Below are 15,632 nucleotides of genomic sequence, written 5' to 3' on the forward strand. Positions count from 1 at the left end.
GATTGTTGATCTTGAAGAAGGCCGGAGGGTCTAAACCTCATTCATAGAGTGTGCGACGCTTTTTTCAACATTAAATAACACAAACATAACTTATAACAAAAGGTGAAAAATGTAGAAACAATACATATTTACAAAACTACTACAGCGATATAAATTATTTAGTCTGCAGTCTGCACTGTCATGCAGTAGGCCTAGTTCACAGGCTAAAATTGGACTCCTAATGACTGTAATTTGTGATAGAAAATATCTGCATTATTTGGCTACATTTTCTTCACTAGTCGCAGACTTGGCCAGTCATGTGGCCAGTCATGAGTAACCACTGCAACATTTTGGGTTGCCCCCCCCCCCCCCCCCCCCCCCACACACACACACACACACTTTAAGAGTTGTGTGTCATTATACATGCCTGTAATGTGTCTGAGAGCAATGAGGTAAACAGCATCCCTCATCATCAGTCCCCTACAGTAGATCAGTTCTCAAACTTTTTCCCATCAAAAGGGCCCAAATTAAACCACACACAAAAAAGAATCTTGCTTTTACATGTTACAGAAAGCGTACTGCATGAAACCCGTGACCAAAATAGTCATTGTGTTACTTATGAATGGAGATATAGTGAAAATAAATTATTCACCTTTTTGCTGGGGACCTCCTGGAACGCCTTCAATGACCCCTGGGGGTCCTGGACCCCACTTTTGAGAACCACTGACGAAGGGGTCTGGTGGTATGAGCAAAGTACAACTCAAGCAGAGGCCATACATACAGTACTATGATACCTAGTGGTAATGATATGCTGCCCTCTTGTGGAGTCAATTCGTGCAGCAACCTCAAACTTTTAGGCAAAAGATAGACAAAACAAAGAAAATATTTACGGGAACTACAAATATATACCATATATATATATACCTTTCTTTCTTGGGGTTTTAAGAGTATTAAACCTCTATAGAGCGCCACCCGCTGAAACAAATACCCCCCCCCCCCTCAGACACACACGGCTCCTCTCCGGCTTCCGTCGTCCCGCAAGCGCTTGACGTCAGCATAACAACAACCTGTCATGGCTGCTCGTGATGGGAAAAGCAAATCGATTAAGACTTGAAATCAAATTAGATAACCATCCCTTTCACCCGAATGTAAAATATCTTCTCTAAGGTGAGGTTTGAACAATGTGTATCTTACAAAGCGATCGCTAACTGATCAAATCAGAGCCTATACGTTAACTGCTTAGAAGACGAGCTAACGTTAACGTTAGCTCATTTCTGCTGGGGTGAGTTTTCTAGGCCCAGGTACCAGCTAGCGAATTAATAAATTTATTCGTATCCATCTCGCCATCTGCTGGCTAAACGGTCAATTGTTGTAACAGTAGCTACCGTTCAACGTAGCTACCCAGTGCCCACCCCGGCGCATTATCGGCAAAGTAGCGTAGTATGCTAGCTAGCCACCACCTGAGCACCGATCCCCGTCTCTTGTTAAAGGCATCCACATGTCATTCTGTCTCTGACACACTTTTGTGACAACTGGGTTACGCTGCTACAAACACTCAATTTCACTGTCCTACCCTACGTCTTTCTGTGATTAACATTATACAAGATAACGCTATATAGCTGAAGCGTGTTGGGAACCGTCCGCTAGTGCTGGGGACTGGGTAACGTTTCGTGATGGCTAGCTAGCTGTACTGCCCGTTAGTCACCGGCGATGTTTGTCATATGAATGGTTAATCCAGCCACCTCTTTTTCTATCCCAGCAGTGATGCACAGTCAGCGAACTAAATGAATCCCTTCTGCGTTGCATCAAGGACTGCACCTAATTCGCTCAAGTCAAGACACGCATTGCAGGTGCACTGCAGTGAATGCACGCCAACGTTGATACACATGCCTTCTCTTTCTGCCTGGTCTAGTTTGTGAGAGCCAGAAGTGACAGGGTATTCTTTAACCTGTCGGTTAGCCAGCCGAAGACACGGGGAACAGGATAGGGAAGCAGGGCGAAGCGGGCCCCGCGGAGCCGGCGGAGAAGATGGCCGGCAGCCCGGAGAAGAGCTCCACAGCGCAGGAGCTGAAGGAGCAGGGGAACCGGCTGTTCCTCTGCCGCAAGTACCAGGAGGCTGCCACCTGCTACAGCAAGGCTATCGTAAGTAGCTTCTCTCTCGCTGTAAATGCCATGAATGGTGGCATAGTCTTGTTAATAGAAACACAGTAAAATATATTGGGTCAGAAAAAAAAAGAAAATAAATGGGTTCATTCAGCCTTACACAGTGTGCACACTAAATGAAAGTATACAGTGCCATAATGTTGCTCTGCGTGTATGTGTGTTGTTGGGCAGAACCGTAACCCCTCGGTGGCGGTGTACTACACTAACCGGGCCCTCTGCCATGTGAAGCTGCAGCAGCACGACAAGGCGCTGGCTGACTGTAAACACGCGCTGGAGCTGGACAGCCAGTCCGTCAAGGCCCACTTCTTCCTGGGCCAGTGTCACTTGGAGCTGGAGAACTACGATGAGGCCATTGGCAACCTGCAGAAAGGTGTGAATGAATGAATGAATTTATTTGGTGATAAAATAAAATAACACAACAGTACATATAGTAATGAAAGAACAGACAATATATCAATCACCGAGGATAAAAACACAAAAAAGTCAGAGGGCTTATTTCCATTGTGGTCCTCACATAAAACATATAGTAAGACGAGGCATAAAAAACATAAAACACTTAAAACAATTTAAAAGAAACATAAAACAGCGGAGAGCGGTTACATTAAAGGAACTCAAGATAAAACAAATAGCAGCAGATGAAGCAAATAGCAGCAGGGCAATGTATCACTTATAAAAAGAATAAAATAAATAAAAAGGCTATAAAATAGATGTAAAGTGCATTGCCATGAAGCCAGTAATTTAAAGTGCATTTCTATGGAGCCAGTATTTTATGGCTCTTTTAAAACTGGTCACAGTAGTATTTGCTTTTATGTCCCTTGGTAGATTGTTCCAGTGAACTGTTGCGCTGTACCTGAAACTATTTTTCCCCATCAGACTTTTAAATCGACAGGGTATAAAATCTGTCGACCTACCTCGAGTAGCGTGCTGATGTGTTTCTCTCGTAAGTAGAGTAAGAAGAAGAAGTAGTTTAGTAGGTACTTCGGGAACTCACATTAAGTGATTTTAAAAGTGAGCAGCATTTTAATATATAAAGTGCGCTTTTCAACCGATAACCATCGGAGACTTTCAAAGTGCTTGGTGTCAAGGTGAGTACGGGGGTGCAACTTAAGTATAACTCTGATTAATTTATTTTGGGCTGTCTGCAGCCTGCCCTTTAATCATTGTGTTAGTCCGGTGTACCATGAGGTGGTAGCATAGTCAAAGTGACTTTGCACTAGTGCCCCGGCAAGAATGTGTAATATATGAGTGTCTAGGAAAACCGCTTTTCTAGCTAGGAATTTTAGTCGTTGGTGAATTTTTGTTAGAGCAGTCAATGCCAGGTCAGAACCAACCCCTTACCCCCTAGTAACATTTTGCACCAGCATCATTGATTTATTCCCGCATTTTTTGTGTTTGGTTTGTTTGTTTGTTCTTAATTCCCTATGCGTTTGTTTATTTTTTAACCTTTATTAACTCATTCATGGCCAGTTTAGGACTGCCAATATTTAGCACAGGCCAAAGATTTTCATAATTGTTGGTCATCTTTCAAGACCCACAGTAAATTATCTATTAGCACCAGAGTGATTTGCAATACCTCAAAATGAAGATGTACGTCTCTGGGTTCACCAGGGAAAAAAAGTGAGCTTTTAGCATGTTCTGTACTCTACTTATATCCATTTATATACACCCTGTTTTCACCCAAAAGGTCTCTCTGAGATGACAAACAGGAGAAAAGGCAATTTCTGTAAAATACACATTCTCAAGCAGAACTCGCTCTCAATTCTTTTATTTTGAACTGTATTGACATCAGACATGTAAATACTATTCGTTATGACACAAATGAAAAAAAAAAAATATATATATATATATATATATATATATATATATACACATGAAGTGCTTTTTTTTACATTCAACAATACAGCAGTGTGAGTGAGTGTGCAGACAGACACACAGACAGACAGACACACCGACAGACAGACAAACAGACAGACAGACAGACAGACACACACACACACACACACACACACACACACACGATCCCCCTTCGTTGCGTGATTTCTAACCCCACATAGGATAAGCAATAACCACGCCCTGTGGCGCCGGGATTGGCCAGGAGCAACACTGGAGGGCACGCAGCCCAGCGATTTCATGAACCAACTGAATAGCTCTTGAGAACAGACAGCGGGCTGCTGTGACTGCCGCTTCTGGCTTGTTCGTGTGTTTATTTTGTTTTGTTCTGGTCCACCCGTCCTCGTCCATGTCTCCCTGTATCCTCCCTGCTATTTGATCGTTCCCGTTTTCCCCTCGGCTATTCAACACGTCCTCACCGCCCTCTGATCGATCATTTCCTCATTCCTCCGATGATCAAACGCATCTCTGGATTACTTTCTCCCGTTTTCTCCGGCTGGCACACAGGAAAGCGACCAGCTCCTGCAGCGCGCGAGGGGCGTTTCAATGGCGTTTCTCCTGTCTTCACATAGTGCACAAGGAAGCGTTTATCCGTTTTCTGCTTTTCCTCTTGCTCAATTTCAAAACAACAGCTGCGGTATGTGTTTGTTCACGTGTTGTCTTAGATGCTAGGGACCTGATACTATGTCACAGGCTGAGGAAGTGTTTGAACTACGCCCTGCAGTAATAAAAACAAAAACACGTCAAACACGTCTTTGGCGTGGATGGCTATTTCTGATAACACGTCAAAGACGTCTTTGGCGGTGAATGAGTTAACCCCCCATCCTTGCTGCGTTTAGCATTGCTCATCTCCCTGGCTGATTTTTGTCAGTAGTCTCAGAGTTGAAGTGCTGATCTTAGAATCAGCTGTGCCCTTTTCAGGTCAGTATTTATGAAACGGTTACAAATGGATAATATTGCTGATTTTACATTAGCTCTTCTACTCTGAGAGGCACTGTGGCTAAAGGTTTACTTTCCAGTGAGCTAGTATAGCAATCTTTGCCAGGTTAGCAGCCAGGGTTGGGGAGTTAAAATACAGTATTTAAAATACAAAATGTGAGTAACTGTGTTCCATTACAGTTATACTTCAAATTTGAGGTATTCGGAATGGAGTCTTTAAAAATAGATTACTTTATTTGTTTGTTTTGTTTTATTTGCTCTTAAATTTATATGAGGAACATATTTAACATTATTTAACAGATTTAAAAAATGTGCAACAATAGCAATGTCAGAGGAGACACACAGGACACTCTCAGGAATGTGTTTTTGACATGGAAATAGAAGGAACGTTTTAATTACAAACGTGCTCAAGAAATAGGGAGGTCAACAGTTAATGTTTAACCGTTAACCGACATTAACCTTGACCGATTAATACTATCAGTTAAACGGTTAAAAACACACACACACACACACACACACACACACACACACACACACACACACACACACACACACACACACACACACACACACACACACACACACACACACCTCTGTTTGACAGAGCGGCTGCTGAGGAACTGCTAACAGAAGTACAGATTGTTGCCAGATACAATTGATGGTTTTCAAGCCCCAAAATGAAACAAGTGACTCTCAAAACCCGCCCAAGCCCATCTCCCTCCGCACAATGCAATCCAGAACAGCCCAATTGGGTGGAAAACCGCCCAATTGCAATCTGCAAAGGTTTTCTGTCAGTGAGGTTTTGTCACAGCTCTTTGTGACAGTGACCATGTCGACACAAATATTTAGATTATTATGTGGACCGGGCCTGAGCTCTTGGGGCCCTGGTCCTGATGTGGGCCTGAGTTCTTGGGGCCCTGGTCCTGATGTGGGCCTGAGTTCTTGGGGCCCTGGTCCCGTGCCCGGTTGGTTGGCCCCTTCACTAATCCATCCATGTAGGCCTGAGTGACCCAGACAAATGGGCTCAGCAAGCGATTTTGAAGTATATATAAAAAAAAAAGTAAGTATTTAGAATACGTTACTTATTCTAAATAATAAGTAACTAAATAAGTAAATAAGTGATCAAATGGAATACGTTACAAATTTCATTTTAGGGCATGCAATCAGTAATCTGTAGTGGAACATGTTTTAAAAGCAACCCTCCCAACACTGTTAATAACAGCTTTTGTAATAATAATCTTCGACACTGAATAGTATGAAAAGTTTGTGCATCTCCAGGACAAAAGACTACGACGCAACACATTAGGATGACCCAGCATTGCTCTGATATTGGTTTCGTTGTGCAGCTTATAACCTGGCGAAAGAGCAGAGGCTGAACTTTGGAGATGACATTCCCAGCGCCTTGCGCATCGCCAAGAAGAAGCGCTGGAACAGCATAGAGGAGAAGCGCATCAACCAGGAGAACGAGTTGCACGCCTATCTCACCAAACTCATACTGGCTGAGAAGGAAAGGTGAGACAGGAAACAAAGCAATGGGCTTGTAGTCAAACTTGTCCCGTATGTTTATTTGTCTGGTAATGATCCATTAATGAAGTCTGCAAAGCACTGACATGAGTCTGGTGTGTGGGTTTGATTATTAAGGTCTGGATGGTGAGTGTAGAAAGATCATAATTTTGTCTTTGTACAGAGAACTGGAAGACTGCAGAGAAAAGCAGGACGACAATCAAAATGGAAGCAATGCTGTCAAGATCAAATCAAAACATGTATGTTTTTCCATATGTTCGGGACTCGCTTGGTTGTCAATTAATAACATACTTCTGACATATTTGGACTGAATATTTATGGTCAAATGTTCTTGTTCCCTATTCAGGACAAGTTCCTAATGGACATGGATGAGCTCTTCTCACAAGTGGACGAGAAAAGAAAAGTACGTACGGATACTGTATCAATTCCTTTTCCATACCCGCTTATTCCTATTCCGTGTCACAGGGAGACCCGGAGCCTTTCCTAGCATGCATTGAGTGAAAGACAGGGTGACATGCTGGACAGGTGGCCAGGCCAGACCCAGTCTCCAGTTCACCTGATTTGCATGTGTGCGGACTGTGAGACACCTACTTTCGTGTTGACATAGCAACAGCAGAAAGAGACTCAAACAGACTCAATCAGGTGTTGCTGTCAGATTTACAGGCAATGGTGTTCGCTCATCTCTCGTCTTAAAAGTCTCGCCTTATCTTGTGTATCTGATCCATCCACTTCCATCGACGCTTGTGTGGGGCTTTGTGTGATATACTAGACCAGCATCCCTATCCTGTTTCCAACCCAAGCCGTTCCCACGGTAACCACCGCCTCGCTTTGCTCGTCCGTGTGTGTTGCGATGAATTACCCAGGCTATTGTTAGTTGTCGACTCGAGCCACGTAGTTGTCGCGCAGCAGTTGTCCGTTGAAACGAAACAATGTTGACCGGCAGCAATGCAGCATGCTGTTTCAAATCCCATCTTTCTGCTCTTTGTACATCACACCAACCAGTGATCTGATTGGACGAGCTTTGAAAGGTTAGCGGCCGGCAGACCGGGTGAATAACTGTCACTTTGCACACTGACACAGTGGCAAGGTTGAAAGTCTGAGCGGTGCGTGATGCTCAAGGTGGCGCTCTGCTGCCTCCATAGGAAGACAACGGCACAGCTGGGCCAAAGCGTTTTTTTTAAGATGAATTCAGATTAAACTGGATGGGCAAACCCCAGATTCATTTTGTCACAAACACCATTGCATGCACACACGTGCACACACACACACACACACACACACACACACACACACACACACACACACACACACATGCTTTTGGAGGCGCCATGAAATTTGTCCTCCGCATTTGACCCTTCCTGGCCCAGCAGGAAGCAGTGTTAGCAGTGGTAGCGCTGACAGCGCTACCTCTGCGCCACCGTTCCCCCCCTAAAATAAAGGATTTCCCATCTGCTGCCGAAACCCGGTGATTTAGTGTTCACTGCAAACTGAATAGCTCACCGAATAAAGAATTCTGTTAAATGACTTGTTCAGAATCAGATACAAAGTCTTGCCTTGTGTGTTCTGTTATCCCTCCAGAAGCGTGAGATCCCAGATTACCTGTGTGGTAAGATCAGCTTTGAGCTGATGAGGGAGCCCTGCATCACCCCCAGTGGAATTACCTATGATCGCAAGGACATTGAGGAGCACCTACAGGTAAAGCTGCCTCCATCACCCATCACAAAAGCCCTGTTCGGAATCGGTCCCTATTATCTTACGGTTCAAAGGTCATGAGCTGGGACGGTGACGTCACCAGAGCTGGTATTTCCCATTCCACACTCGTAGCAGCCCCGACCTCAAAAATCCAAGATGGCTGCGCCGCGCAACAAATGTAGTTATAATTGTAGTAAATGCAGTTTATTAGCACTTCTGTCTTGTTTGTGTCTCATTAAACCAGCTGTACACACAGCACTGTCTAACTTCTATTGTGTGGACATGTTGCTGAACGCTAACAAAACTGATGTGACGTCATTTAGCCTCCACATCCCTTTACGAAGCCGTTACGAGGAATCAGAACTGGCTGAAGTAGTTGTGATAAAATCCTATCCATGCCCATAGCTGAGAGTATAGCTTGAGCCGGTTAGACCTGATCAAATCTTACCTACAATACTGTGTCGAGCCAAAGAGGTCAGAGCAAAAAAACTGAAAATAGGTCACAAAATATGGTTACTGTTGCCGTTTAAACCAGTGGTTCCCAACCTTAGGGTCGCGACCTTAAGTGGGGTCACCTGGAATTCAAATAGGGTCTCCTGATTATTATTATTATTATTATTATTATTATTATTTTTTTTTTTTCACACACAATTTAAAACTACCGAAGATGATTAGGGTCACTTGCGTTCCTTTTTTCTTTTTTTTTAGTTCTACGTTTAAAGTGATAATCTCTAAGATTTCAGTTTTGTTCTCTTGGGTGACACCTCTCAGGAGGAGCGTCATCATGTCATGGAGTCATACCCCAAACCGAATTTGTTGATTGTATCATTAAAGTTTATTTGAACCTTCTTACTAGTCTCTCATGATTGAAATGGCAAAAAGTACATTTTGAGTGCTGGCTTTTTCTTTCTGGTCGATGATCACAAATGATAACACTTAACTATGAACCTTCTCTCTGCAGCGAGTCGGTCATTTTGACCCGGTCACCAGGAGTCCACTGACCCAGGACCAGCTGATCCCCAACCTGGCCATGAAGGAAGTGATCGACGCCTTTATCCAGGAGAACGGCTGGGTGGAGGACTACTGAAGGGACCCCCCCTCCCTCTCTCTCTCTCTCTCGCTCTCTCTCTCGCTCTCTCTCTCTCTCTCTCTGCGTTACACCCGAATGTTCAACACAAGGCCTGGACACCTCAAGACGAGAGAGAACAGATCCCCCCTCTTCCCTGGATATGTACTTTACTCAAGCTGGAAAAGCCCACACCATAGACTACGGAATGGGAGCCATGTATCTCGGTCTGCCTCTCTCCCTCTCCGCCAATCCTCTCCACGTTTTTGTCTGTGCTGTAAATCTCCCCGCTCCAAATTTAGGAGGCTTGGCATTTGAGGTCTCCTGTTCCCTTTAAGCCCCTCCCTTATTCTACTCTGTCCATATTTTCTCCTTTACTTCCTCTTCCACTCTCTTTCTCAGGTCTCTCTCTCTCTCTCTCTCTCTCTCTATAGTGCCACACTCCTTGGAAATCATCAGTGCTGCACTTCAGTGTTTCACATACAACCAATGTAAAAAAAAAAAAAAAAACGGTGGGGAAAAAAGGATTTCCTCCTCATGGCGGCAGAAGTTATAAACACGTCAGCCTTTTGTCTGGCTTTTACTCCAGTATTCCTTAATCGTTTTTATTTAATTTTTCCTGAAATGATAGAACGTTTATATAAGTAGCTGGTTACTCCGATGATTTCCCCCCACTTTTCAGTGTTGGTGGTACCTTTTGCTGAAGTGATAAACAAAATGCCAAAAACTTTGTTCTCAACAACGGCGACTACACAGTATGCAAGTTTTCAGAAATGAAGATTAAGGGGGGGAGGGGGGGTGAATCCAATTAAGGTAATTTTTGGACTTTGAGTGGATTTAGCCCTTTTTTGCATATCAGTCACTGATTACAGACAATTGAAATAAGTTGAATGTATGCATATTAATATACTCTTTAGGTTTAGATTTGACCTAAGTTTAAATGTTTCTCTTATCTGTAAACTACAATGTTTTTTTTTATGAAAAGGGGAGTTGAACTAAAATAAATGAATGGGGGGGGAACAGCTGCATAAGATAATAATTGAATAGTCATGGATAATAATTGAAAATGTCAAACAGTTAGAATTTTGGTAGTGTTGAGATCAGTTCACCTTTTTGGGGCTTGCCCTGAATGAAAACTGCTTTGAAGAATGGTCTGCGCTGTCTGTGTTGATAGAAAATATATATATACATATGTGCTCGGACGTTGTGTTTTGACTAGTGCTTTTTGCTCGAAAATGACGGGACACTCACCTCAAGCATGAAGTCGGTTCTGTTTTTACTTTGCAAAGGACAAGAAAATGGCTATGATTTGGCTCCGTGCGACCCCCTCTCCACTCTTCAGTTCACACACTTTCTCTCCGTGGTGTCGTCAAGAAAATGGTCATAGGCCAATCATCTCAAAGCTGAAGTTGTGGAATATTCTGTTACAGGGATTTGAGGTACTCTGTCTTCACTGTACTTCAATCTCCTCTGTGTTAGAAATGCTGGAAGAACTTACAATCTTACCTTATCCATACCTCAGTCAAGTTTCCCAGGGCCTGTGCACTGGCGTTCTCTGCAGAGGTCAGTTCAGTGTTAGCTTACACTACAGGTTCTCTTAGCTGAGTGTGTGTCTGATGAATTGGGCCCACAGGTGATTCATGTTGGGTACAGGCAGTGTAAATACATTTGCTTGTGTATCTCAGATTTTGTTTCTTGACAAAATAGTTTTCTTTTTCTTTTTCTTGAGAGTTCTTAAGAACTTGAGAAAACTGTATTAAATGTTGATATGTTGATAACGTAAATGCCTGTTTTAGTTTTCATTTGTCCCCATTAAACAGTGAACTTTTGAGTATTTCTTGTGCCATTTCTGACACTTGAGAGTAATGAGAGATTGACTATGATGACAATTATGTGCTGCTCACAGGGATTGGAAATGTTTTCACATAGTCCACCTCTAACCTATAATTAATATACATATATGTAAATATGGAAAAGTATGGGAAAATGTGTGATTCCAGACTATTGTCTATTGTATCAATATTTTGTGAAAGCACTAATAGTCATACCTACAATATTGTCGCAATATCGATATAGAGGTATTTGGTCAAAAATATTGTGATACTGTATTTGATTTTGTTCAAATCACCCAGCCCTACATCCCATGTATGTATGTGTGTGTGTATATATATATATATATATATATATATATGTGTGTGGTGTGTGTGTGTGTGTGTGTGCGTGCGTGCGTGACCATTCAGCCTAAAAATACAGAGATACATGATTTTTCATGTATTTACACATGTACACAAATAAACATTAAATGAAATAGATGTATTACTCTGAGGAAAAAGTACACCTTTGTTGATCATGGAAATGTATCATGCAATTATTGTGCCTATAGAAATAATGCCTCTGTTGAGATGTCTCCCATGGATTTAATGTAATTGAATTCATATCGCGTCTCTATCATGCTAATGTATGTTGATTGTCTGTTTTTCCTAGGAATTGGTTGCATTTGTTATTTGTTATATTTGAGCTGAAATAATTCGGAAAAACTTTTAACATAATATACAAGTTGAACAATAACTTTTTCGGATGCCAGTTAATGTAGGTGCTGCCAAGCCAAAACATGTATCAGTGAATAATAATAGCTTCACAACAAGTGTAAAAATATAAATTCCTAACTGTGTGTGTGTGTGTGTGTGTGTGTGTGTGTGTGTGTGTGTGCGTGCGCGTGCGTGCGTGCATATGTGTCACCATTCAGCCTAAAAATACAGAGATACATGATTTGTCATCCATAATATTACCCAACTCTATGCCAGAGCATAGCTCAATGAGATAAACATGAACCACATCCATATGTGTGGTTCATGTTGTTGGTTCAATCCCTGCATCAGACTGGCTTCAGAAATGTTCACATGATAAGCTGCTGACTGTAAGATGCCAGCAATGATGCATCTTTACCATCAGTAGTTTGAACACTAATATCAAGAGCAATATCAGGAACCACGGTCAAAAGAGTCCTGTTGCTGTGCATTTCAGTGTAATGAAACACACTGTGTCCTCTCTGTTACATTATGTTACTGTCAGTTGACAGCCGGAACAGGGACGGCACCCGGGTAGCAGTATGGGTTAGCTCCCCAGCCTGCGTCTTCCGTGAGGAAGAAGCCCAACAATCCACGAGAGGCCTTTAAGGAGGGCCATTCAAGCCGCAAGTGGAGTCTGCAGTGCCACCAAGTACTGGTACTGCATGGTGTCCACTAAGATACCATCACCTCGGAATGAGATGTTTGGAGCGTGGGGAGTCTGGTGCAGCGCACAGGTCGTAGACCTGGTGAGACGAGGGAGGAACCCGGCCGGGTGGCAACCCACAGAGCCCGGTCCCTCTACGTACCAGAGCCCTCTCCCTCCCCCGGTCCCGGCAGAGTAGTTCCGGAGCAGCGGATTGAGTGGCCCTGACCGCATGACCACCTTCGACCCTCCCTATAGGGCTGACCGTGGGTAGCTACTGGGACGTAAGTTGGGGCTTGGCCAGCCCCGGCTGGGTCACCTGGGTGAGGGTGTATGATGTTGCGAGACCTGAAACATCCTATGACCCCAGGGTACATCACTGAGGATACGTCCCAGTTATGCATCCATGCGATGTTTTTTTTCTTTCTTTATTAGTTAGCCTGGCCTAGCCAGTGACTCATAGGAATAGACTACGTGACAACCAGGAAAGACTGGTGACTACTGGAGAGTCAGTTGACAGCCGGAACAGGGACGGCACCCGGGTAGCAGTATGGGTTAGCTCCCCAGCCTGCGTCTTCCGTGAGGAAGAAGCCCAAAAACCCACGAGAGGCCTTTTAGGAGGGCCATTCAAGCCGCAAGTGGAGACTGCAGTGCCACCAAGTACTGGTACTGCATGGTGTCCACTAAGATACCATCACCTTGGAATGAGATGTTTGGAGCGGGGGAGTCTGGTGCAACGCACAGGTCGTAGACCTGGTGAGACGAGGGAGGAACCCGGCCGGGTGGCAACCCACAGAGCCCGGTCCCTCTACGTACCAGAGCCCTCTCCCTCCCCCGGTCCTGGCAGAGTAGTTCCGGAGCAGCGGATTGAGTGGCCCTGACCGCATGACCACCTTCGACCCTCCTTATAGGGCTGACCGTGGGTAGCTACTGGGACGTAAGTTGGGGCTTGGCCAGCCCCGGCTGGGTCACCTGGGTGAGGGTGTATGATGTTGCGAGACCCGAAACATCCTATGACCCCAGGGTACATCACTGAGGATACGTCCCAGTTATGCATCCATGCAATGTTTTTTTTCTTTCTGTTGTTGAACATGTGCAGCTCCCACGGAGGGGATGGTGTCCCCGTGGTGACATGAACACTTACTGAGGGGATGGTGTCCCCGTGGTGACACGAACAAACTCCTTTTACAACGTGAATTATTCTGGATGTATACTTTAGACACAATTGGTCATGGTCCTCAATGAGATGGATATCCGCCCCCTTTTTGTGACTTTGTTTATCTAGTTATGTGTCCAACTGCATTAATATTGTTTTATGTGTAATATTTTCTCTGGGTCTTTTTTCAGACTGTTGCATGCAGTGCCCCCTTTAGATGATCAGAGGCACCTCCGTCCAGGCTGTCCCCTTACCTGATGATGGCCTGTCAGCCTGACGGTGGTTGGGGACACCCTGTTCTATGTATTCCCTCTAACAAATTTGATCATTTTTCTACCATTCTCCCATTTTGTGTGTGTGTGTGTGTGTGTGTGTGTGTGTGTGTGTGTGTGTGTGTGTGTGTGTGTGGGGCGGTGGTAGTGTCACAGTAGAATGTGTAAATATCGGTTTCCACTACTAGCTACTATGATAGGTATATTTATACATGTTTTTATGGTGTGGCGTTTCTGTACTCATCTCGCCTCATTTCATCATGTGACTGCATCATGTGACCTGTATCTGCTATATCTAGTAGGATGGCGTCTTGCTGTGTCACTTTAGTCTGATGAAGAGGGTCAAGCTCGAAACGTCACTCTCCAGTTGGTGCAATAAATCTTGAAAAGGGGCCCTGCAATGTGCGAGCAGTTTTTTTTATTAGTTATCATCAGTGGGTATGATATCATCAGTGGGTATGACATCATCAGCCGGTAGCATTTGCATGGACAGTTGATGAATTGTGTTCTTGTGGGACGCTGCCACTGCCCGCCCTATTATGTGGCATATCCCATCCCTACATGATCTACTCATCGTCGTCGTCGTCGTCGTCGTCATCGTCATCATCGTCGTCTCCCTCCTCTTCATCTTCCTCGTCATCATCATCTGCTGTATCAACTTTTGTCCCCTTTGTACGGTAAGCAAACATATCCTTGTCATATTTCTCCTTCAACTTGGCAGCCCTCTTCTCATATGGCTGCTTATCTTCTGCAGCTGAACTCTTCCACATCTCTCCCAACTTCTTTGCCGTTTCTCCAATCGAGAGTCCAGGATGCTCATTCTTTACTTTGGGGCGGAAGTCTGCGCAGAATATGAAGAATGCAGACAGGGGTCTCTTGGGGGCATTGGGGTCCTTGAATCGCTTCTTCTTCTGGCCCTTGGGGGGAATGTAAGTCTTCATTTCCCTCTCATAGCGGACCTTGTCTTGTTTCGCCATATTCTCAAACTTGCCTTTCTCCTTAGGTGACATTGTCCTCCATCTCTCAGCGCATTTCTTGGAGAACTCTAAAAAGATGACACTTGATCCAGGATGTTTCTTCTTATCCTCCTCCCGGCATCTTTGCACAAAGCAGGCATATGAGGACATTTTGCCCCTTGGCTTGGCATCTTTCACCATCTTAAAACCTTCCCAGTATAGGCTGTAAGTAGAACGGGTGCACCTTGAGATATCAGTGAGGGATGTTGATATTATCAGTGATGTCACTCGAGCAATTGTGATGTCATCAGTGATCTCACTCGAGCAACTGTGATGTCATTATTGATGTCACTCGCGCAACTGTGATCTAGTATGAGCCAATGGCGCACAGTTGCATGCTGGTGCCTAGGTGGGTGGGCGGTGTCTGTAGGTCACAGGCCCGGTTTTACAGGGGTGCAAAAGCACGCATTGCACCCGTATCTTAATTGTCTGCATGCTCAGTTGAAAAGAGTGTTGTTGTTTTTTTTTGTTGTTTTTTAATAAATGCTGCAGCTGCACACTTACTGTTTAAACTTGAATTATAATTGTTGTTTGTCTTTGTTCTTTGATGTGAATTTATGGCTTTTTGGCACCTACATGTAACCTTTTAAGGTTGAGATAATTGTATTATCATTATATGGTCCAAATATTTCAGTAAAGCACTTGAAACACTTGAAATATTCTTGCTTGGCTGGTATCATTCTACTTGAAATTATGGTAAAATGCATTATTTTTAGTAAAAT

The 15,632-nt window shown here is 43.9% G+C and overlaps 1 protein-coding gene and 1 pseudogene across 2 annotated transcripts; one reads left to right on the forward strand and one right to left on the reverse strand.

Annotated features, from left to right (window-relative positions):
* The first annotated feature begins 1,028 nt into the window (after positions 1–1,028).
* On the forward strand, positions 1,029–10,003 carry stub1 (STIP1 homology and U-Box containing protein 1). Its single transcript, XM_083636274.1, has 8 exons — positions 1,029–1,146; positions 1,892–2,121; positions 2,314–2,512; positions 6,318–6,483; positions 6,659–6,734; positions 6,842–6,898; positions 8,074–8,190; positions 9,149–10,003. The coding sequence occupies exons 2-8, from the start codon at positions 2,008–2,010 to the stop codon at positions 9,272–9,274; spliced, it is 855 nt and encodes a 284-aa protein (XP_083492400.1). The 5' UTR covers positions 1,029–1,146; positions 1,892–2,007; the 3' UTR covers positions 9,275–10,003.
* Positions 10,004–14,460: 4,457 nt separating this feature from the next.
* LOC310776121 (high mobility group protein B1 pseudogene) lies at positions 14,461–15,051 on the reverse strand (annotated as a pseudogene). The gene has a single exon. The product of its transcript is annotated as a high mobility group protein B1 pseudogene (transcript).
* Between the last annotated feature and the right edge of the window lie 581 nt (positions 15,052–15,632).

The sequence above is a fragment of the Poromitra crassiceps genome, assembly GCF_964638095.1.
Source record: "Poromitra crassiceps genome assembly, chromosome: 4".
Lineage (NCBI taxonomy): Eukaryota > Metazoa > Chordata > Actinopteri > Beryciformes > Melamphaidae > Poromitra > Poromitra crassiceps.

What these genes read in the sequence shown, in the direction of transcription:
- stub1 (XM_083636274.1), top strand. Translation starts at nt 2,008, where the DNA reads ATGGCCGGCAGCCCGGAGAAGAGCTCCACAGCGCAGGAGCTGAAGGAG. An exon ending in CCTGCTACAGCAAGGCTATC is followed by an intron (nt 2,122 to 2,313) that starts GTAAGTAGCTTC and finishes GTTGTTGGGCAG; the next exon opens with AACCGTAACCCCTCGGTGGC. An exon ending in TCAAGATCAAATCAAAACAT is followed by an intron (nt 6,735 to 6,841) that starts GTATGTTTTTCC and finishes TTCCCTATTCAG; the next exon opens with GACAAGTTCCTAATGGACAT.